The sequence below is a fragment of the Sander vitreus genome, chromosome 4 (genome assembly GCF_031162955.1).
Source record: "Sander vitreus isolate 19-12246 chromosome 4, sanVit1, whole genome shotgun sequence".
NCBI lineage: Eukaryota > Metazoa > Chordata > Actinopteri > Perciformes > Percidae > Sander > Sander vitreus.
In genome coordinates this window covers 1,345,954-1,369,537 of record NC_135858.1, presented here as the reverse complement: position 1 = coordinate 1,369,537, position 23,584 = coordinate 1,345,954, and the positions used below count along the sequence as shown (strand labels likewise).

At 42.3% G+C, this 23,584-nt stretch overlaps 1 protein-coding gene across 1 annotated transcript in view; it reads right to left on the bottom strand.

The window, feature by feature from the left end:
* The window catches only part of epha8 (eph receptor A8), a 71,946-nt gene that overhangs the window by 15,292 nt on the left and 33,070 nt on the right, over positions 1 to 23,584 (bottom strand). Inside the window, exons 5-12 of the mRNA XM_078247651.1 lie at positions 16,294 to 16,449; positions 14,543 to 14,722; positions 14,297 to 14,464; positions 12,062 to 12,186; positions 10,399 to 10,561; positions 6,400 to 6,496; positions 501 to 568; positions 57 to 182 (exon numbers count right to left, since the gene is read on the bottom strand). Of these exons, the coding sequence (XP_078103777.1) occupies positions 57 to 182; positions 501 to 568; positions 6,400 to 6,496; positions 10,399 to 10,561; positions 12,062 to 12,186; positions 14,297 to 14,464; positions 14,543 to 14,722; positions 16,294 to 16,449 (1,083 nt within the window). The remainder of the gene's footprint in view (positions 1 to 56; positions 183 to 500; positions 569 to 6,399; positions 6,497 to 10,398; positions 10,562 to 12,061; positions 12,187 to 14,296; positions 14,465 to 14,542; positions 14,723 to 16,293; positions 16,450 to 23,584) is intronic.

Here is a 23,584-nt window from a genome sequence, read left to right as displayed (position 1 = left end):
CAATGATTCTCACTCTGTTTGTGTGTGTGTGTGTGTGTGTGTGTCTATGGATTTACCTGAACCAATGATTTTCTCTATTTTGATCCTGGAAGCTTCAATTTCTCGGGCAAACTCGTGGACCGCCTGGCAGGGGTCCTCGTATGTGTGCGGGTCGATATAAAACCTTGCGTCGGGGAATGACACTAAGATAAACAACATTAGCATTTAGTCACATCTCGGAGAATGAGAGCCACATCACATCTGAGCCCCTCTGTCACATGGTGTGTGAAGGGAAAACTTGATGAAAGAGAAGAAATGACTCACAGAAGGAAGACGAGAGAGAGGGAGGGAGACAGCATGCAGGAAATAAGGCCTATGTGTGTGTGTGTGTGTGTGTGTGTGCTCCTGTAATCAATCAGTGCGTGATGAAATTTCTTTGTTGTTAATGATGGACTTTATTACATGAAAATGCAATCCAATCGATACATTTTAGTCATAATTGAGGAATGGGCCAAACATACCGTGACCGTTCTGGTAATGCATCTTCTCCTCATCAGAGTCCTGGAAGGCTTTGCTGTAGCCACAGTGTCTATACAAACCACACACACACACACACACACACACACACACACACACACACACACACACACACACACAATAATTGTTCATAATGAATTATTAACTTCAACAGAGCTCACTTGACACAGTGACACAGAGTTATTCATCAGGAACAACAAGCCGACCTGTTCTCCGTTAATTAGGTATACCACTGGCACCAAGGTGAAACCAATCCTTCAAATATATATTTTGATCATGAGGTTCCCTTTTATATTAACAGACCTGTTTCTATCGGTATGTGCTTCTATGTTTTTGAGTTAAATGATTAACATTGTCGCTATCGGGGAGAAACCTTGTACCTCCAAGGTACCTGGCTGACCTGGTGAGACATCCACACTGACAGTCCTCTACTCAAATCTAGAGATAGACCGATTATCGGCCCTGGCTGATTATCGGGCCATTTTTTGGCAGTTGGCAGATTAAGTTTATTTAGTTTGGGACAGATACAAAAAACATAGATAAACTTAAACAGTCATCTGATGTATGTAGTGTAGTGTTTTTAGCTGAAGCTAAGTCACAACACTTGTCCCCAGTAGGGCTTTTGGTTAAAAACAAAAATAAACATTAACATTATTAAAAATAAGAGAGAGATGAAATACAATGGAATAAAATAAAAAAGGAAAGAAAGTATACAGAGAGAGCACAGTGTAAAAACTAAATATGGGAGCAATATTGTTCCTGAATTAGCCACAATTTGGTATTTTTTGGAAGGTGGCTAATGTTGGGATGCAGATTATCTGTATCATCATTTTATTTGCCTGATAACCGATGAAGTTAGTTAATTAAAAAGTGTGCTACAGCACAGGCTTGCTTAAAGCGTCTTTGTGTTGGAGTTTGAAATGAAAAAAATCATAACTTTTGACTTTCATTTTCACTGTAAATGCATATCGGTTCCAAATATCGGTTATTGGTTTCATTAACTACTAATAATCACTGTCGGTCTTGAAAATAACGGTATTGGTCGATCCCTATACTCAAATCAGGGACTCGTTTTGAGCTACCGGATGCGGAAGTGGGTGCTAACAATGAAGTAAGAACCAAGGTGACATAGGTGCTGCTGAAGGTTGAAGGTTGAAGTGAAGCATAAGCCAAAGTATTGCATTTTATCCATAAAGATGAAAATGTCATTTAGTCCATATAGCAGAATCATTTAAGGTGATCAACCTCTAATTAATCTGCAGCTGTAAGGTATATCTCATTATGATTCTTGTTTACTTCCTGTGTGTAAACAGTAAAACTGTCCCAGGTGATTCGTGTCATAAGGAGTTGTTGGTAGCTTATTTTCTCATGAGTTTATCAGTAAGTTGGCTAAGTTTGGGCTTTTCCGCCTTTAACTTTGACAGGACAGCGAGGTGAGAAAGAGGGAACACATGGAGGAAATCGTCACAGGTGGGATTCCAACCCTGGACCTCTGCGTCGAGGCATAAACCTCCAAGTATACGTGCACCTGCTCTACCCACTGAGCCAACCTGGCCACGCATCTAACTCATTTTCTAGCATAGTCATTACAAAAGGAGCAACTTATTTGTGTCTATCAACTTATTGGTGCCTATTAGACCTATGATCAGGAAACTGGACTTTTAGGGTACATCTTATCTTTTGCACTCCACACTCCAGAATACTTACCACTTACTTATATACTATTGATAATATTTATTTACAATCATATCCATATATTTTCCTTATGTCCTCTCTGCATTGATTGCAGCGATTGTATCATATTGTATTGTACTGTATTAATAGTATTGTATTGTGTTGTGACTGTTTTTAAGGTACCTGGCCGTGAAGACACCTTGATTAATAAAGTCATCCATCCATCCATCTATCTATCTATCTATCTATCTATCTATCTATCTATCTATCTATCTATCTATCTATCTATCTATCTATCTATCTATCTATCCATCTATCCATCTATCCATCTATCTATCTATCTATCTATCTATCTATCTATCTATCTATCTCCACCATCAGTGAAGACTTTCTTTTTTGGTCCTCTATCTATCTATCTTTTATATATATATATATATATATATATATATATATAAGGTATACTGGACTGGATATACTGGACTTTGCAGTCATAACAACATGATTTTGCCTGGATAACATCATTATAACCTCCAACATATTTTTGTTCCCCTTCAAACAGAATAGAAAATAAAAAACTTAATATCCACTGAAGTGTGAATTAATTAAGTGCAATGAAATTAATTATGCGATGCAGTACTACAGAAATGTACGTTGAAGACATCAAAAGGGAGGAGGAGGGGGATGATGGGATAAGTGGGAATGTTTGGCTTGCAAGTTACTGGACATAAATCCACATAATTAAATCTAAACTATGATTCGGAAATTACTAGTTAGGAAATTAGCTACACAAAACAGTAAGAAGACGGAGGGGTGGGGGGGAGAAGATGAAAGAAACTTCTCTCTACTCATCGTCCTTATTATTGATAGAAAAGCATGCAGATTATTTGCACACTCCGACCTTACATTTTGAACATTTTAGCATGACAAGAAAGACCAAAGGTGTTTTAGCATCAAATTAAATTTAGTTAAAAATGTCACACAGTTTAAAATGAAATATAAAAAGACTCATTCTGGTACAGCGAAGAAGGAGGGGTTGAGGAAACATCTGTGTATTAAAGGTGCAGTAGGTAAGACTTATAAAACTCCCTTTCTGTCATATCTGCTGAAACTGCCCCTATGTTCCAGTAGAACTACAGGAAGCAGGTCATTAAAATAATCAGCTCCTCTGGCTCCACCTACAGCCTGGAGAGAGATTTACAAACATCCACAGCTCCCTGTTCAGATGCACCAATCAGGGCCAGGGGGGGGGGTGTCTAACTGTTCAGATGCACCAATCAGGGCCAGGGGGGGTGTCTAACTGTTCAGATGCACCAATCAGGGCCAGGGGGGGTGTCTTACTGTTCAGATGCACCAATCAGGGCCAGGAGAGGGTGTCTAACTGCTCAGATGCACCAATCAGGGCCAGGAGGGGGTGTCTAACTGCGTCTCAATCACTGCTCATGCATTCATTCTCCCTTGTGGGGGGAGGGGCTTAGGAGACCGTTTTGGGCTTTAGCAGAAAGTGGGGGAGGGACTGAGAAGTTGTTGATGTTCAAATGTTTTGGCTAAGTCCTGGATCTTCACAATCCTTCCTACAGCACCTTTAACAGTTGTATGACTGTATATTTTAACAGAAATTGTCCATAGAATGTGATTCACAGTTTTATTTCTATTTATTTACAGTTTGAATTGCATTATGGGACCTTGATCTGTGCTTTGACAACTAACGTAATTATAAACATAGTTATTAACCCTCATGTTGTCCTCGGGTCAAATTTGACCCATTTAAAAAAAAAAAAAAAATTATATCAGAAATATGGGACGCCGAAAATGTTGGAAAAAAGTGACAAAAGGTTGGGAAAAGCACCATTTTTTTGTGTGGAAAAAGAGACAAAAACAATGATTAAAAACATCAAAAACACTGGAAGAAAACGTCAAAAACGTTGGGGAAAAAAGTTACCAAAAGATATAAAAAAGGACCAAAACGTTAAAAAAAAAGAACTGTGAAAAAAGCAACAAAAACGTTAGAAGAAGAAAAGAGTTTTTTTTCATGGTCGACAGGAAGACAACACAAGGGTTGACGTAGTTATTCCAAGGGGGTAAGTGAGCGTCCACACAGCGTACCTCCTATGGGGAGATTCTGATGCTAATAAGCCATCACCTCCCGTTAGCATCCCATTGACTCCCATTCATTTTGACGTCACTTTGACAGAGAATACCTTTACATCTGAAGTGTTTAAAGACTCTATTTGTCCGTTGTTTATTTCTAAAGAAACACGACAATGTATAAAAGGCTCCATTACCTTGTACCTCACGTTATGGCTCCGTAGCAGACGTTTTTATAACAATAGGCTAACGATTGGGTCATAACCACGAGACTTCCTGTCTCATAGTAGAGGAGTTACCGTATAGTACAGGAGAAGCTCTCAGGCAGTTTGGACTTCCATTAGCTGTTTAAGTTTAATTACTAATGTTAACTATCATTTTAGTGATCAATAATGAGCCTGTGTCTATGTTATCTCCTTACATATACCTACGCTCTCCGTCTCTGCTAGATTGGGAATGATTGAGATTTCTCTTGGCACAGCTACCAGAAGACTTCCAACTTTCAGACAGGTTGCTCACGTCACATCTACGTCTTCAAGCTCAGTTGGAGGCTGCTCAGTAACGCTCAGCCATCACCGGGAAAGAGCTTCTAATGTCCTTCACTGGTCTCCGTTGCAAGTCTACGGCGTCGCTTTGTCCATTCATTTTACTGTCTATGAGTTATGCACTGCATTGAAAAGCGTTAAAAAAAGCAGAATGAGGTGTTCGAAACACGCGTCAAAAGCGTAAAAAAGAGCTTCCGATGTTTACAAACTGTCTAAGAGACAGAAACAGAAAATGTTATTCATCTGTTACTGTTCTTCTGTTATTGAGCGTTACTCAAGAGTAGAGATGTTGTGCATCATTTTGTATTAACTTGCTTCAGTTTTGTTCTGATCTATTTAGCTTGAAGGTAGCTTAAGGATGGTACATAAATAAATGGATAAATTAAGGAAATGATGGAATAGTAACTGTAACGTCTCATCCCAGTGTCAAGTTTCTGTGTTTAGTTGGTTTTATGTTTTCTGTTGGTTTTCCATTTCCTGTTTTATTTTGTAGTCTCTCTGTCGTCCCATGTGTTTTCTTGTATTACTTCCTGTCTTTTGGTTTTCCCGCCTTTGTGATTGTCTGCCCCACCCTGATTTGTTTCACCTGTTCCTGTGTGCTCGTGTCACCTGTCTCTTGTTTCCTCGTTACCTCTTGTATTTAGTCTCTGTGTTTTCGTTGTGTGTTGTCAGGTCATTGTGTATTTCTGTGTCTGAGTCTGTGTGGTAGTCTACCCATTTTGGTTTCTTGTGATTCCTGTTTTTTGACTGCTACCACATTTTGGATTACCTTGCCTGCTGTTTTCTGGACACCTTTTGTTTATGGATTTTCATTTATTAAATCGTCAAGCTCACTACATTGCCTGACTTGATTAATCTGCAAATGTTTTTTGGATTTTGATGATGTTTTCTGTTGTAGGGTTGTATTGGTTGCTTGGGTTCTTTTCAGTAATTAAAGATGTAAAGGTATGGGTGGGACCCGAAAAGCATTTAGCTTCCTTCTACTATTTATTTGCTTATTCTTGCTTTTTCTTTTTTCATAGTTAAATACTGTTTGTTTTTCAAAATAAACGAAATAAATGATATTCAATATCATTATCATAAGCTTCTCAAATATGCTTAAATGAGATCCTTCCCTATTTTTTTAGGAAGAATAACCCTAAACTCAGATTATGACTTTACTTTTATTTTACAGTACTGCAGCACAGGCGTAGTTTACAGTCAAATCAAACCCCCCAAAAACCTATTATAATTTCCTTTACATAAATAAAGCCATGTGCACCATAAATTGATGCAGAAAAGGCACAAAACGTTGCAGAAAAATACACCAGAATGCAGGAAAAGAAGTGTTTTATACGCTCAAAATTTCAATTTTTCTCAAAAGTGGAGGTCTCAACCCCCCCCCCCCCCAATGTTAACCCAAAGGTACGCCCTTGACTTGCAGCCAATACTACATGTGGAAAAAGCAGGGGAGGAATACAGTGGACACGGGGGCTTTGATCACAAGCAACATCACACAAAGAGAGACACGGTATAGATTAGTGTAAGAAAGTGTTCCACACACAGCAGCGATGGGTAGTGTGGTAAAGTGTAGCCTTGCCGTTTCCTGCAGATGATGATGGCCAGGAAGGTTACCAGGCCGGACACCATGGCCATGCAGATCCAGATGATGGTCATGGTGTTGTAGCGCAGAGGAGCTGAAAACACACACACGCACGCACACACACACACACACACACACACACACACACACACGCACACACACACAAACAGAGTGAGAATCATTGGCTGGGCTAACTACAAATCATTGGCCGGTGTAAAGGCTGTGGTGTGCAGCAGAGAGGAGGATGGCAGAGCGTACACACTGTGTTAGCTGAGGAAAAGTTTACACTGACACACACACACACACACACACACACACACACACACACACACGCACACACACACACACACACACACACACACACACACACACACACGCACACAATGTGTTAGCTGAGGAAAAGTTTACACTGACACACACACACACACAGACAGACGTACACACACACACACACACACACACACACTGTGTTAGCTGAGGAAAAGTTTACACTGACACACACACATGCAGGCACACACGCAGAAACACACACACACACTATTAGCTGAGGAAAAGTTTACACTGACACACACACACACACACAGTGGCAAACACAGGCGGCAGGTAGACTGTTCTTGGTCAAACAAGATAAGCGAGAACTTGGAGCTTCATTAGAGAGCTCAGCATTTTCTAATTACCTCCTGTTTGCATTATGAAAATGTGTCTGTGGCATAAAGGTAGGAAATATTCAGCTGACGCTGTCATCTATTTTGAAAGATTTGTGTAATGTTCTGTTGTGTTCTTTAACCCCCCAAAGTAGCACAAGTAGACTTTTTATTTCACAGTTACTGTTTCACTGATCTTTTATAGATCTCAACATTTTCAACCGCACTTGAAGGCAGCTTCATTTCACGCAGGAAGAGAGACGGAAAAAAGACGGAGCGACTGTGCTTTGTTGTTGCATAGCAACAGTCAGCTATAGCACAAACTCCTGGGCAGTTCACTGTGTCTGGTTCGTGTTTCAAAACTTTCTTGTGGCAGGGGTAGAGGCAGTGATGTTTCCTGTTTCCTGTACGGGACTCTCAAGTCAAGTCTGCTCGCCGGTTACATGATTGGCTATGGCAGCGTGATGTCGTGTTGCGTTTCTCCAAAAGTTGAATCCTTCTCAACGTTATTACAGTATTGAAGGAAAAACAATATTATAATCCCACAATTGGACATCGAATACCTAGCCAAGAACAAATATCCAAATAGTCGAATATTCGGAAACAGCCCTACATCAAACCCTGCTGTTATGTTTAAAACAACATTCAATCATTGTTTTTTGGCCACTTGGGAAAAGTAAAACAAGCTGTAAACACAACACTGAAATATAATCACTATATAAGTTGTTATATGTGTGTGTATGTGTGTTTGCAAACCATTACCTATTTGCACAATTAGCAGACATGTTTCGTTGTCTACCCTCATAGTGTGTTTTGTGGATGTAGTGATGTTTCCTGTTTCCTGTACGGGACTCTGACACCGCCTAAAAACACACGGACTAGTCTGATCGGTAACACTTTACTTGAAGGTATCGACATAATCGTGACATGACGCTGTCATAACTATGACATGACACTGTCATGAACGTTATAAACAAGTCATGAACGTTTATGACTTATGTCATTAAGTGTCATTCAGTTTTTGTCATGACAACTTGACATTAACCAGGATGACATTACCAGAGGATGTCTTGGTCATGACAACTTGACATAATGTCATCCTGGTTAATGTCAAGTTGTCATTACAAAGACATCCCAAACAAATGTAACGTCAACTTGTCATGACCAAGACAACCTCTGCAGGTAGTCGAACCAAATGACACTTAATGACAGAAGCTATAAACGTTCATGACTTGTTTATAACGTTCATGACAGTGTCATGTCATAGTTATGACAGTGTCATGTCACGATTATGTCGATACCTTCAAGTAAAGTGGTACCGTCTGATCTCCGGTTACATGCTTGGCCACTGTAGGGTTACGTCGGGTTGCGTTTCTCCAAAAGTTGAAATGGTCTCAACTTTTCACCTCCCCCCTGCGGCCCCCACCGCCGCAGCCTAAACTAACTACGTCCATTGGAAAGACCTTCGTTATCGCCAGACGGCAGGTTACTTTTAAAGCTTTAGTGCGTAACTTTTTCATATTAATGAACGGCCGTTACATTCAAGCCATTGCCCAAGGAGTTGATACATATCTAAGTAAGACTTACAGCTCCACACAACTCTCTCTGTATTTCTCGGTATGGCTATGTTTACAAAATGGTGTCGTCCGGCAGGTTTCACGCGCAGAAAATTGACATAAAAGATAATTACCTCTTCTGAAGAGTCCATCATGTTTTTTAATCCTCCGTGTCCTCCTTGGCTACTGTGTGGAGGAGGAGGGGGTGAGGGTGGTGCGCAATCACGGAAGGCTTGTATCATGTGGCTGCGCCAACAGCTTTGTTGTTATGACTTAGAATTCCACATGGAGGCAACAGAAACTACGTACTATAGCTTTAAGTCTCACATAAGGTTGGGTATAGTCTATATCCACGACGTTCCACTTTCGGGATTGTTCATGTGCTGCCGGAAATTACACCAGATGTCCCTCTTTTAGGTTGGATGTCCGTCACCTTCCTCTTTCTTTGTGTTGGCGTTCTAACCTCCGGTGGATTTGTGAGGACTATGGTTAACTGCTCCTCAGATCTCTGCAGGGTAAATCCAGACAGCTAGCTAGACTATCTGACCAATCTGAGTTTTCTGTTGCACGACTAAATCAACCTTTGAATGTACACGTTCCACCAAAACAAGTTCCTGCCTGAGACTATTTAGCAGAGGCACCGTGGCTTTGTGCGGAGCTTAGTGCCGCCCACAACAACTGTGATTGGTTTAAAGAAATGCCAATAAACCAGCACGTTTTTCTCCCATCCCGGAATGCTGTGTGGACTAGCCAGACCCTCCTCCGCATCGCTGTGGAGAAAGGTCTGGCAAAGCGAGACTTGGTTGGATACAACTCAACTACAAGGAACAGACACATCACACAAAGCTAGTCAGTCTGGTTTTCATGAACTTTAGGACTTATTGATTACTCAGCATGTAGGGGAGTGGGATGTGTTCAGTTTTCTTGTTTTCAGAGTCCGAAAATGAATCAGTATCAAGAGGAGGAGAGTCGAGGTCCAGTGAGCAGCAGAATGAAGGGAGACTATTAGTCAATGAAATAGCACTGGGACTCCAACCAGGCAGGAGGTTCAGCTTTGCAGACCTGGAGCCTGCTCTGCACGTCATCTGCCAAATCCCTTGTTAGGAAAGAAAAATGTTCTAGTAAAAGTTTCTTTTAGTAATTCCTGACTTTCAGTGTTGTACTAGCCTCAGGTGGACAGACTCATAAGCCTTCTAGCCCACCCGAGCACTGTGTACAGATGTTTATAGCTGGAATAGGCTGCAGTTTTGCTGACAGGGGTGACCCTCTAACAAAGCGTAGATCAATGGAACAGAGGGATGGACTGAGGCGTTTATCAGCCTTACTGACACGTTAGCCCTGGACCATGCTGTGCAGTCTGGCCTGGCTTTAAGAAGCTCTCTGTGCCAAGTCTTTTAACACAACAAACTGTTTTCTTACTGGACTTTTTCCACTGTATCAAACAATAAACTACTAAAGGCTCCCTGTGGCTTGGGGGCAGGCAGCAGGTTTTAAGCAGTAACTCAGTGATACACAATGTGCTTCTCAAAGTCCTGAACATACAGCTAGTCAATCCGGACCCCGAAACTTCCTTTTACTACATGAAGCTAAGAATACAGCTGTACTTTTACTACATGAAGCTAAGAATACCGCTGTACTTTTACTGTATGAAGCTCAAAAAATGGGCTGAATGTTTTTTTTTTATTATTGCCAATTGTTCCGGACCCCTGTATATAGACCATTAAACACACACACACACACACACACACACACACACACACACACACACACACACACACACACACACACACACACACCTGCTTTCCCAGTCTGGATCTCCACATTCTGGCTGAAGCGTCCGCAGCCTGCTGACGTTCTGGCTCGGACCTGGAAGATGTACTTGGTGCCTGGCTTCAGCCCTGACACTCGGGCGCTGGTGTTTCTAGACTTCAGAGTGGAGTAACTCTGCGCTTCATTATCCTGTAACAGAAACCGCCACATTTAAAGATTAACTTTGGGGAAACTGGCATGTTAGTCCACCTATGAGCTCAATTATTTCCCCATGAAAACATAAGCTCAGCTGCTCCATATAAACATGTTACAGATTATTATAAAACATGTAATGTGCAAGAAAAAGGCAGATCATGCTGGATCCTATCCCGTATGCCGTTACTTTAATGAATACAACCTTGTCTGCCAGTCAAATGTAATTGGCCGGTAATTACCTCAGACATCTTTGATCAGCCAGAATAATGAGAGGCACTTTTTAAGAAGTGTTTGTCTTATTTTCATATTTCCCTTCAGATAATTCATTTATGATGCAGTGCACCATTTGTTCAAATGTTAATTCTAAATGTTATTACGCCTATCTGATATGCCAAGTTTTTTTTGTATGCACATATTCATTAGAAATGGGGATGCAGTTGTTGTTTTGAAGGAACATATTCACTCTTTGGATGTCTCGATTAACAATGACGTTCATCATCATCATCATCATCATCATCGTTGCCATCCTCACCTTGTTTCATCTGCTTGCTGCAGCATCCCTGCAAACTTACTTCAGAGATGCTTAATAAGTGTGGAGGTAAAATGAGTTCAACGATAATAAGAGAAGCAAGGTTCAGCCAAACAGCACAATAAGTGAATCATTCATGTTTTCCTTGGAAAGGATAAGAGCCTAATTATGAAAAAGTGCGAGGTGCAGAAATAAGAGCTTTTTTTTGTCTTCATTATCATCCTCAGCAAAAGCACACCCCCTCGCTGTGACACATAGTTGTTTAGCACAGTCATATAGAAACCTTAAGAAAGCACATTGCTGACTTGTCCACTTGAAATCCCCCGCAGGCGTCTCGCCTCCCTGAGCGAGGCCAGATTAAGACACCAGTGCGAGAGACGAGCTAATCCTTCATCCCTCCCCACACCATCCTGCTTGTTTGGCTATGAGACTGTCTGTTTCCAGGCTGTTCCCTCTGCAATTAGCTGATTCCTATCATCACACACACACACACACACACATTGCATGTACACTCACACACTCAGAGCAATTAGCTCGTTGCGAGGCTTTTGCAGCCACCAGCCGCTTGCTGTCACTGTCACTTTCGTTAAGTTAGAATCCACACCGTCTCATCCTCCTTGTTCCTCTCCCTCTCTCGACCCCCATTTCCTTTCAATTAGCTGAGCTGCCAGCAGGATCTTTTTCTTGGATTAAGTTATCGAGAGTCCATCCAACCACTCCTCTGCATTCACAATACCTTGGCTCAGTTTAGCCCCCTCAAGACAATGAGCTTATGTTCTCCAGATATAGCAGAGACTGTCACTTTTTTTCCTCTCATAAACTGCCTGAGTAGGCTCATGTTAGCTGTCTTTGGAAAATTAGCAGGATATGCTGACACAGCCCTAAAACAAATGACTACAGTATTGGTGTTTGGTGTTTTTTTTTTAAGTGCTTGAGTGGTACAGATGCGGCAGTTAGTTGAGCACCTTCTCGTAGTATTTGATGTCGTACTCCAGGATTACTCCGTTGGGCTGGCCCGGTTCATGCCACAGCAGAGTCACGCTGTTCTGACTGGTGTTCTCCTGGCGGATCGCTAACACTTCAGAGGGGGCTGCACAAGAAACAGGAGAGATTACTGCTTTGTCAGCTCAAGATGTGACCATCACATACTGTATAACACGATAATGAGATTACCCTGCAGTTAACTTCTGTTTACACAGGAACTGCAGCATTTCATGAAATACATTCAGGCAGATCATTCAGATCCTTGGACTCTGATGAAGATGTCCAAGGAAGTAAAACAGGAGGACTCTGATGAAGATGTAACTCTACATCGAAACGTTAGTCACTGTTTTGCACCTTAAGTAATAAAACCATCAAGTAAGAAGACATCTGTGTTGCACCGGCTATCTTTTGTTACTTTATACCGTTTTTGTCCCGCCTTGGTTGCACCGGATTGTTGTGGTCTGCAGAACAGTCTTGTATTGGCGTATGATTTAGTTTAGGGACATTTGTATAGAACTGTGTTGTTTGTATGATCTTCATTGTGTCTATATTTGTATTGTCGTCCTTTGTTTTTATACCTAACTTTGTTCAGCCTAGCTTGGTTTTAAATGTCACTTCACTTGACTTGTAGAGTCTGTATGGAGCGCAGAAGAAGTGTCAGAGTTGGACTTAAGAAATGTTTGCTGACAGTGGCAGCTATTCCAACTACTCCTTGTAAACAAAGTGTGTGTTCCACAACCTGTTTTTCATTATCAGCACAAAATGTCGTTGAGACAGCACATTTCTTCCAAAGATTGTTATTTTGGCACTTTTGCTAAATTTGACAGTAAGAGAGAGACAGCAAGAGAATAAGAGAAAGACATGAGATGAAGGGCCAAGGCTGGCTTCAAACGCAAAATGATGTAGCTGCTACTGAGCCACAAAGGGCTACGTTTATTTTCATTTATTTCATTTTTTAAAGATTGTTTTTGTGCCATGTCTCTTCTTTGGATCATTGACAGTGAGTAAACCCAGGACAACACAGTTACATAGTATGAACCTGATCCATCTGAGCCATCCTGGGTTCCCAGCAGAGTGAACACTTATTTTACTACAACCTGTGCCCTGTCTAAGACTTTAGGCATTTCTCCTCAACAGGGAGTAATCGTAATCTAGAGTTCCCATAACCTGAACGTTTAAGAACCTGTAAGACTTTGGTGCTACGTCCCGTACTGCCACGGCCTTCGGACTTTTAGTTGTAAATTTAACTTTATTTAAGACCGTGTAACAGTATTGCTTTTGATTCTGGAGGATTTGATGTTTTGGGTTTTCTGTTCCTTGTTTCATTCATTGTTTTTTGAGTTTTCTGTGCTTGTGTGTACATTATGTGTTCTTGTAGCCATGCCCTGCATGTCTTCCCTTGTACACCTGTTCTGTGTCTACCCTCCACAGCCTGCCTTTGTATTAGCAGTCCTCCTCGTCTGGATCCTGGGTTTTGTTAGTTTCCTGTTTTATTTTGAAGTGCCATTTCCCGTGTGCCATGTCTGGTTTGACTTCCTGCCTTGTGTGTTTTCCCACCTTTGTGATTGTCTGCCCCGCCCTGATGTGTTCCAGCTGTTCATCAGCCCTGTTGTCACCTGTCTCTCGTTACAACCTTCATTAACTTGTGTATTTAGTCTTTGTGCTCCCTGTGTCTAGTGTCAGATCGTCGTCTCTCTTTGTGTGCTGAATCTTGCCTGTTTACAGTGATTCGTTTCTCCATGTTGTAAGTGTTTGGATTTCAGTTCTCTGCCTGTTTTCGGACTTAGAGCTTTACGTTTATTTTATTAATTAAATCATTTGAACTCCATCTGCTTCCTGCTCCTCTGTGTTCTGCACTTGGGTCCAAACCTGCCTTGCTGATTGTGACACATACATCCTGTACGTTATCATTCAAAAGCTGAACCCGGGACAGTGGATACACATTAAGTTACGGGTTAAAGTGGCCGGGGGCACATATGTAGCGGTTTATTCCTCAATGCAGAAGATCCAGGGTTCGAGTCCGACCTGTGACGGTTTCCTGCATGTCTCTCTCCCCTTTCATATCTCAGCTGTCCTATCAATTAAAGGCAGAAATGCCCCAAAAGAAATCTTTAAAAAAAACGTTACGGGTTAAGTTCCATTACAGCCTGTACAGTAAATGCCCTGCATCAAAGCCTTCGTAATGAGAAATTGTATATCATTGTTTCGAACCCTACCTGCCTGGTTCGTTGTGATGTTGACCAAGGCGTACGGTGACGGCTCGTTGCTCAGGTGTGTCACTGCGTTCATGGCCAGGAGACGGAAGGAGTAGTTGGTGTGAGCCACCAGGTTGAGCACAGTCACCCACGGCTCCGTCAACCCAGTCTGGCGTGGAACGAATCGAACTGCCGCATTGCCCAGACGCTCCACCATCCCTCCGACCCCGAGACTCGCCCCTCCTCCTCCGCCTGCCTTCCCTCCACCAGGGCCTCCCGGGGAAGATGAGCAGTCCTCACAGGGCCCTCCTTCCCCTGAGCATTTCTGACACAGCACGCTGTACTTCAGGTCGCTGCGACCGCCAGTATCCAGAGGGCGATCCCACTCTAAATTCACAGACGTCCCATTGACCGAGGAGATGACGTTTACTGGAGCAGATGGAGGGCCTGGAGAAAAGAGAGATGGAGCTCATTCTCAGGTTTGGATTTGTCCACTGAGGCACTGAAGGAGAGAATCTTACGCAGGTTATAGAAACATTCATTCTTTAACATTCAGCAAATCATCCAAAGTGGCTGCTTAGGGGTAGATGGCGGCGAAACCTATGCTTGCAGCGGCTCCTCCTAACAGTGCAGAGTGTTTCTGCATCTGTTCTTAATCACTGGCACTTTGAGGAACATTTTGTTTTTGTTTAGTATGCAAATACACAACCCAGTCTCAGGGCAGTTCGTGAAATGGTCACGTTATTTAATCTAATGATTCATGTACACGGACACGTTTGTCGTTTTTTTCGTGGTGGTCAGCATGGATTTTAAACTAATGTATTTAAATGGGAAGCATCTTTCGTGATCAAAGCACGACTACGGTAGGGAGTAGTATGAAAAGCCAAAAATCCGCTCAGCGAGGTTGGTTGGGGCGGTGGATGGGTCAAACGCAGGACTTTCATCCAGGAGACCGGGGATTGCGTCCCGCGTGTGACGATTAACTTCCCCGTTGTTCTTTTCCTAAATACAACTGTCCCGTTGTTGTTGCGCGTGCCCGAGAGACCGCGGCATCCCCCAGAGACCGCGTCCGTCGTGACGTTTCCTTTCCCGTTCTTGATGCTTCCCATTTCGTTCTGACCACCACGAAAAAAAACGAAATAATATGACAATTAAAATAATGTGACAATTTCACGAACTGCCCGTGAGACCGTGTTGAAATACATGAAGAGAACCAATCTAAAAATGGCGTTTGTGAGGTATATTTCCAGTTTTTTGGGAAGCAAACATTTCAACAAAGGAACAATCTTGGCTCTGGTAAAAAAAACAAAAAACAAACATCAGCTCTTCCCGTTGTCTACCTGCTCAACCCGTTCTCTCTCCCAACTCGTCATATATTTGGTCAGTGGCTCTCAGTGTCAGATACAGACGCAAAAGTCTTCCTTTAGCGTCTGTATGGAACGCACCGAGCAGAGCAGCAGCTGGACCGCGGCGCTGTGAGATGACGTAGTATTGAGAGAGACAACGGTAGCGAGTAGTATTAAAGACCAAAAAATTAGGAGGTTGGTTGGGGTGGTGGATGTTCGGACGCAGAGCATCAAAAAGTGACCAAGCACGTCTAAATATGATGCTAAAGAAGACTTTTCACATCAATAACAAACGCCAAAAGCACCTGACCAAGCGTCGCTTTTTGGCGCGATGGGAGTGAGAATGTGTCTTCTACAGCCCTGCTTATCCACATAGAATAAAAGCTCAAACAGATACTTAAAGTAAGATATTAATGATATAATCAAACGTATGTAGCTGTATAATTCAAACAAACCACTACATACTATACACTAAATACTTAACTACTAAATATAACAAAACAATGAATAGCTCCAACAATCGCTGTCTTAAAAAAGGCAATTGGATTTTTTGAGGCAGAGAAATGTTCGGCACATTGTGGGTGTGTGCTAGTGTGTGTGTATGTCTTTGGTAGATGTTCTTGCCTGTGGGATCAGGTGATCTTGTGTTGTGTGCTGTGTGTTTGTGCTTACGGGAGCATGGAGCTGCCGGTGGGTCATCTGCCGCTCGATAGTAGTTGGAGTCACAGGGGCAGGCGAGGGCGGCTCTGGTCTCTGAGTGGCTGTGTTGGGGACATTTACCGCACAAGCCATCGCCTGCCACCGGCTTGTAGAAACCCACCTCACAGGCTAGAGATAGAGAGAGAGAGAGAATACAGAGAGTAAATAGAGAGCTTGCAGAAAGGGGCTCTGCACTCCCATAATCACTCAGGCCATGATGAAATTGAGATAGTGCAGCATGAATTTCACTCCTATAGCAAGCTGTGCATATCAATGCTGCTTCAACTTTTTGAAAACTGTGTCATCTCCTCCTAAGCATTCATTTTAGGACATACCCCCTCCCACCTTCCCCCCTCCAAATCTATGTATAATTACAGGCCTTGTAACCGTGGAGACTGTGGAGCAGGGGAGATGAAAATTCATACTTCTTTCTGCTCAAATTTGGGCTGAAAACGTCTCTGCACTGTTGATACTCCCAGTGAGACCCTCAGAATCCAGACCGTGTTTCAACCTCAGCTCTGATACATATTCACTTTTAACTCGGCACTGATTAATAATGGAGGGGGCTCTGATAAATATATTCACTTTCCAGGCGGTTAATAGGCTTCTGCTACGGTAAATGGGACAGGGGTAAACCTCACATACACTCAGAAAGCAGCAGCAGACGCCGGCGTGCTCGTGTTTGCTCTTCCTCACGGTGTAATTTATTTTTCCCCCAGAATGCTGAGTGTTAGTTTACAGATGCACAGTTTCCCTAACCTTTCCTTGTTAAGATTTTAGAAGGCCATGGTTGGTGCTTAGACGTAAGACGGACAAAGGTACTGAAAGAACCATTAAATTAGATAAGCAACATGAGTGAAATTATAACAAAGCAAATAGTTAAAATGTCTCCTGGATTACTGACTGAGACATTTCTAAAAGCTTTGGAAAAGGAATGAACACTTCCCATGCTTGAACCTGATAAGTACACCATGGCTGCGCAGAAACACACACACGCACGCACGCACGCACGCACGCACACACGCACACATGGATGTGCAATTCAACCATGCGACTAGATTTGTAATGATATCCTGCATTATGGTGTTTCATTTGATAGGATGAGTTTTTCGCAGCCATTTTATTTCCACCTAATTGTTCATTGGAACACGCTTCAGTTATTAACCTCATGAAGCATTTTTTTTCAGGAAAAGTGTGTGAAGGTTCACATTATCTCGAAAGTTGCTGCCCTATCCACCCTGACCCCTCACTGGCTTCCCACCACCGGTGCTGTAGGACCAGAGGAACCCTGAGGCCTGTGGCAGTGGGAAGTCATCCCACATTATGCATGATTAAGATTTGACAGACGTGAAATTGAAATAGAAATGGAAAAGAGAGAAAAGCAATGTTGTGGATGGATCCAAACACTGCATTCATTCAACTCTAAAATTAAAATGAATAAAACAAACATGAATCTCTCTTTCAGGTTTCAGTAGGCCTGTTTTTATTAGATGCTATCGAGGGGAAAGAAAAAAGAATATTAGTTAGATAGATAGATTAGACAGTGTTCTGTGCAAACTGAGGCAAAATCCCAAATAGACAACATCCTGTACTATAAGGAAAGTGACACGTTGTAAAAATACAAAAAGGTGCTATGAGGATTTGTGTTTCCTTTGCATGAAGACAAGTAAGTAGTAGTTTTGAGTAGTCCATACTGGGTTAACGCTATGTTATTCCAACCCGTTCTCACTCCGAACCCGTAAAAAACGGACGTTTGGACAGTGGCTGTCAGCGTCTGAAGCGACAAAAAAAGTGCCTTTCAGCGTGTTTGTATAACGTACCGGGGAGAGCAGCAGCTACACGGGGTTTAGAGAGTAGTATGTAAGGGGGAAATTCCACGTAGGGAGGTTGGTCGGGGGGGGGATGGGTCAAACACAGGACGTTCACCCAGGAGACCGGGGATTGTGTCCCGCGTCTTTCCTAAAGTCGCTGTCTTCTTTAACCGTCCCGTTATTCCCGCGTGTCACGGAAGCGTAAGCCCACCCACGACCTTTTCCTAAACTCAACCGTCCCGTTCCCGCGAGTCACGGACATTTTCCTTAACAGAACTGCGTCAAAAGGGACGCCAATAGTCCCGACCAAGCGTGTTTAGTTAAGTGTGTTATATGACGCTAAAAGAGACTTTTAGCGTCAATAACAACGACAAAGGCACCTGACCAAGTGTCCGTATTTTACCAGATGGGAGTGGGAATCTGTAGGTTATTCGGTCAGGGGGAAAGGATTGTTTTCTCCCACGGCTACTCCGCCCCAAGCCACGCCCCCAGCTATGACGAGTTGGGGGCGTGAATAGAATATGTGCAGTAAGGTACTCGGTCTCTCTTTCAGCTAATACTATACCACTTTCGGTTGTCTAGGCCAGCTGAATACCTCTGAGCACGATCTTTAATTATTTAAGACTAAAACTAAAACATCCCAAATGTTTTGGCACCTTTTTTGTATCACACCCCTCCTCACTTCCTGTGGTCAAACCTCCCTGTCGCAGCTTTTTCTTGTTTTTTGAACATTAAAGGTGCCCTGCCACACAAAACCGTTTTTACTTTACTTTTTACTTATTTTTTGCAATATGTGTCTTATATGTGTCCATATGTTTGTGTTATGTCGTGAATATGAAAATGAACTGCTAGCTCCTCTGTCAGCTCTAGCCACTGAACAGAAATAAACAAAGAAATCAGGCCAATTACAAAAGCTGGTCAGTCTGACGTGGTGTTGCCTGAGCTCATTACTATTCATGAGCTCGCCCAGTTGTACTGGGTAAAGGATCCTGATAGCCAGGCTCTCATTGGCTAGCTGTTAGCCAATCAGAGTCAAGCAGCTTAGCTCGTTGAATATTAATAAGAACTGGCGTAAATCGAGCTGAGTCTTCCTGCAGGCTTTTTATACCACGCTAGAATGGCATGAAACAAGGTCACCAAGGCAGTTTTTCCACAAAAAAATGTTACAGAGTCCATGGTAGAACTTCAGACATTACCACAAAGTAATGAAATATGTGTGGCAGGGCACCTTTAAAGCATGTAAACATGTTCTAGTAGAAGCACCAAATACTAGTATGAACCTGAAAGCAGTTAATAATAGGTCTCCTTTAAGATTATTTGTTCCATGAGACAACCTAGACGTCCACTTGATACCAGCTGCTTACTCTGACAACTTAAGTAACTCCTAATAACATTCATTCTAATAATAAGGGAGACGAAGTTTTCTCACTAGTTCATTAAAAATTGTTGGTAAAAACCCACTGTGGAAAATGATTTGATGCACATTTATTTTTACATGTCCGGAGGACATTTTTTAAATGCTAGATTATATTTAGAATTGAATCTAGCTATCTACAGTACCACATGTTAGAGCTTTCATCTGCTATTAAACAACCTAGTGTAAAATTAGCGTGAATGTCCTAATCTTTGAGCGACGTTAAGTAATAGGATAATGAGCCTTTAATTGATTTGCATTACATTTCCAAGGGGTTGAAGCTGTGGCATTTAAAACTGTGGGAAAAAAACGAGAATTACCTTTACCTAAAATGCAACACACCAACGCATTCCCATGAATGGGTCCATATGATATCATACGAAAATGTATGCACACCAAAACATATGATATCCTAGTGTATGGCTACGTGCTCAATGACGCCAAGCGACAGTTGCTAGTTGTTTAAGCAGCCTGCTATCACAGAATTCCGTGAAATGATCATGAACTGTTAACAGCACATTATGTGGTGGTGGCACAGAATGTGTGAAACAATACCAATGTAAAGTCAATGAGAAGATGACGTAGCATTAGGCGTGACTAAGGTAGCGAGTAGTATGAAAGCCCGAAAATCCGCGTAGGGAGGTTGGTTGGGGGGGTGGATGGGTCAAACAACACAGGACTTTCACCCAGGAAACCGGGGATCGTGTCCCGCGTGTCATGTTTCCTAAACCCAACCGTCCCGTTGATGTCCCGCGTGTCATGGAAACGTAAGCCCACCCACGACCTTTTCCTTAACTTAAGGGGCCGTGTTCATTTCACGGAATTCTGTGAGATCAGGTTGGTTTAAGCCACTACAGACCTCCGTTGTATCAGCGGTAGTTGGTGGTTCAGTTACCCCAAAAAAGGTGACTTTGAGTCGGGTACAGAGCACGGCGAGCTGCCGGTCAGTTTGGCGGTCATTACGGTTACATTTAGTCCACAAAATATGAGTGTTTTGCCGCAACGCAAGTTAAGATTAGGCAACAAATCGACTAGTTAAGATTAGGAAAAGGATCTAAGAAACATTTTCTGAGTGAAAGTCTTCAGTTTTCCCCAGGAAGCAAACTCCACTTACTGGCTTGATAGTCCTGTACATCACCGCCCACCCATCCACCCTGACCTCCTCCCTACGCAGCCAGCCCAGTTCTTATACGCTCAACTCTTTGGTCATTATAGCTCATGATCATTAAACCTAATTTTTGAGTTAAAAAAAGCAGAAATTATGCATTTTTGGCTAATAGTTGATATCAGAGGACTGTTTTATGTCAAACTTTAGTCTTGACGTGGCCGGGTTGGTTCAGCGGGTAGAGCAGGCGCACATATACTGAGAGGTTTATGCCTCGACGCAGAGGTCCAGGGTTCGACTCCGACCTGTGATGATTTCCTGCATGTCTTCCCCCTCTCTCTCTCTCTCTCTCTCTCTCCCCTTTCTCACCTGTCGTGTCAAATAAAGGTGGAAAAAGCCCAAAAAATAATCTTAAAAAAAAAAAGAAAATGCTATTCAAATGCTATAAAAACACCCAAAATGTAATGAAAGTAATCATTAATTGTGCCTACGAAGAATGTTGTATGGGTTCCATACATCATGCATCCATGTTATTTTTGGACAATTTGGTTGTGAAATTAGTGAAACTGTAAAGAGTTTTGAACATGTGGCTCCAGTTGTCCAATGTCATTTAGCAATCGAAAAAATAATAATGTAATTTTCATCCATTTGTCCCAGTTTAATATGCAACTCAATTATATACAATATATGCAGTAAGGGGTCCCTTCTCAGTCTCTCTTTCAGCAGTCAAGGGTTCCCTGGCCTAAAAACCGTTGAAGACTGCTGCTATGGTGCTATGGACATGGTGCTCTTCTCTTTCACTGTCACGTCCCCGACAGGAGCCAGAAACTATTTGTATTTGCAATATTCATCCCAGACTGTTTCCTCTTCCTCCTTTTTATCCCGTTAATCCCTCCATCCCTTGATGTTTTCTGTGAAGCCCCTGGGTTGAAAAGCAGGTCACGATAAACATCGGAACAGCTCGTTCATCAAGAAGAGAGGCGGCAAGCGCTTTGAAGTCTCTGACAGATTCACCGGGAGTTTTACACACACACACACACACACACACACACACACACACACACACACACACGCAAAGGTTATGAAAATGCGAAGCACACACAAACATACACACAGTGTGTGTGATGCAGCCACAGTAACCACATGCAACATGAATTTATCAGCACTCAGGTGAATATGCAAAGACAGAGAGAAGGCGTTCTGTGTCAGGACCAGCTGTGATAACCTTTCACCTTACTTCTGATGTGCTGCTCATTTGGTACTCTGGATAGACAAAGACCTTTAGGTACTGTATGAATGAAAATGTCTCAGCATCATCATCAGAAGAAGCCACCAATCTGATCATAGTGCTGCCCTACCTCCATTTGTCAAATGGCGCAATGAAAATGTTCTAAACCTATTTCTAAAATGTGGCGAAAACTGAAAGATTTGATGGGTAATTGACTTCAGAAAATGCAGCGTCGAACGGGAAGCGAGCATCGTACATGATGAAGATGTACAAATCGTACAAGAATACAAATATCTGGGAACAGTGTTTGACTGTATAGCCACGCGGGGACAGCAGATAATTCATTTGCTAAGGGAGCTAAATTCTTTCAGTGTCTGCAAGAAAACTCTTATGTAACTTCTGTTAAACCTTTATCGAGAGTCTTTCAACCTTTTCATTTGTGTGCTGGTTTAATGGGTTTTCTGTGAAGGACGAAAAGTCTGAAGAACATTAAGGTCTGCTCTAAGATCACTGGAGTCCATCAGCGAGACCTCAGCTCTATTTGGAAGGAACGAATGGTTCAGAAAGCTGAAAATGTTTTAACTCAACCTGACCATGCACTATTAAGCGCCTGCACGGAAAACAAATGATATTATTCCTTCAGCTATCAGGCTACTAAATACAACCTACAATACAACAATATATCTTTAGTTTTCTATATTGTTTTGGTTTTGCCTGACATTTGCACTATTTAGAATGTATTACTGTATTGTACATATTACTCTTTTTTAATTATATACTACTCAAAAGTTTGGGGTCACTTAGAAATTTCCATTCCACTCCATTACACACAGAATACCAGCTGAGATCAGTTGGATTGCTTTTTTAATCAGGGCAGCTGTTTTCAGATTACATTATGTGCTTACATCATTGCAAAAGGGTTCTCGACTGTTGTAGAAAGATGTGGCTGATCTTTAATGCAATATCTACATCGCTCATTATCAGCAACCATTCATCCAATGTTACAATTCTTACACCTTCTGTTTACTAATCTGATATCATTTTAAAAGGCTAACTGAGAAAACATCGGAGAACCCTTTTGCAGTTTTTTGTAGCATTTAATGTCAATTAATCACATCATTTTTGGAGATCTTAGTCAAATTAAAACCATGGATGAGCAGGATCGGCAGGCTCTGCTTGGCATTTGAATTCTGTGTGCCATCGAGTCAGATTTGACAAGGGATTGGACGGATTGCTTTCCAGCACAAAACAGGAAGTGCGTGCTTTTCTTCTAGCACAAAGCCAAAGCCTTATAAAGTGTATATTAACAGCTTGGACTATCACAATGCTTTGTTCAGTCTCACCCTCAGCACGGTAACTGCACACTAACATAGAGTTTAGTTAGAGTTAAGAACTGATCTCCATTTAAACTAACACGCCTAAACCGCATATCTCATCAACATTCTGGTATACTGGGCATGCACGTGCCTGGGTAAACAGGAGGCAGCGTGTATGCTCCGCCCGTTGCTGGTAGTTAGTAGTAACGGTAACGTTAGTAGCTTAGTCTCAGAGAACGAGACGTCGTGAGTCGTGACCCAATCAAGCGGCGAAACGTTGGCGTCAGTGTCGGCGTTGCCAAAGGTCTCTGTTTGCGGCCGTTGAGACTGCAACACAACCCCGCAGATTCCAAACCAAAACGGGGTCAGATGTGTTTCCAAATGTCTCCG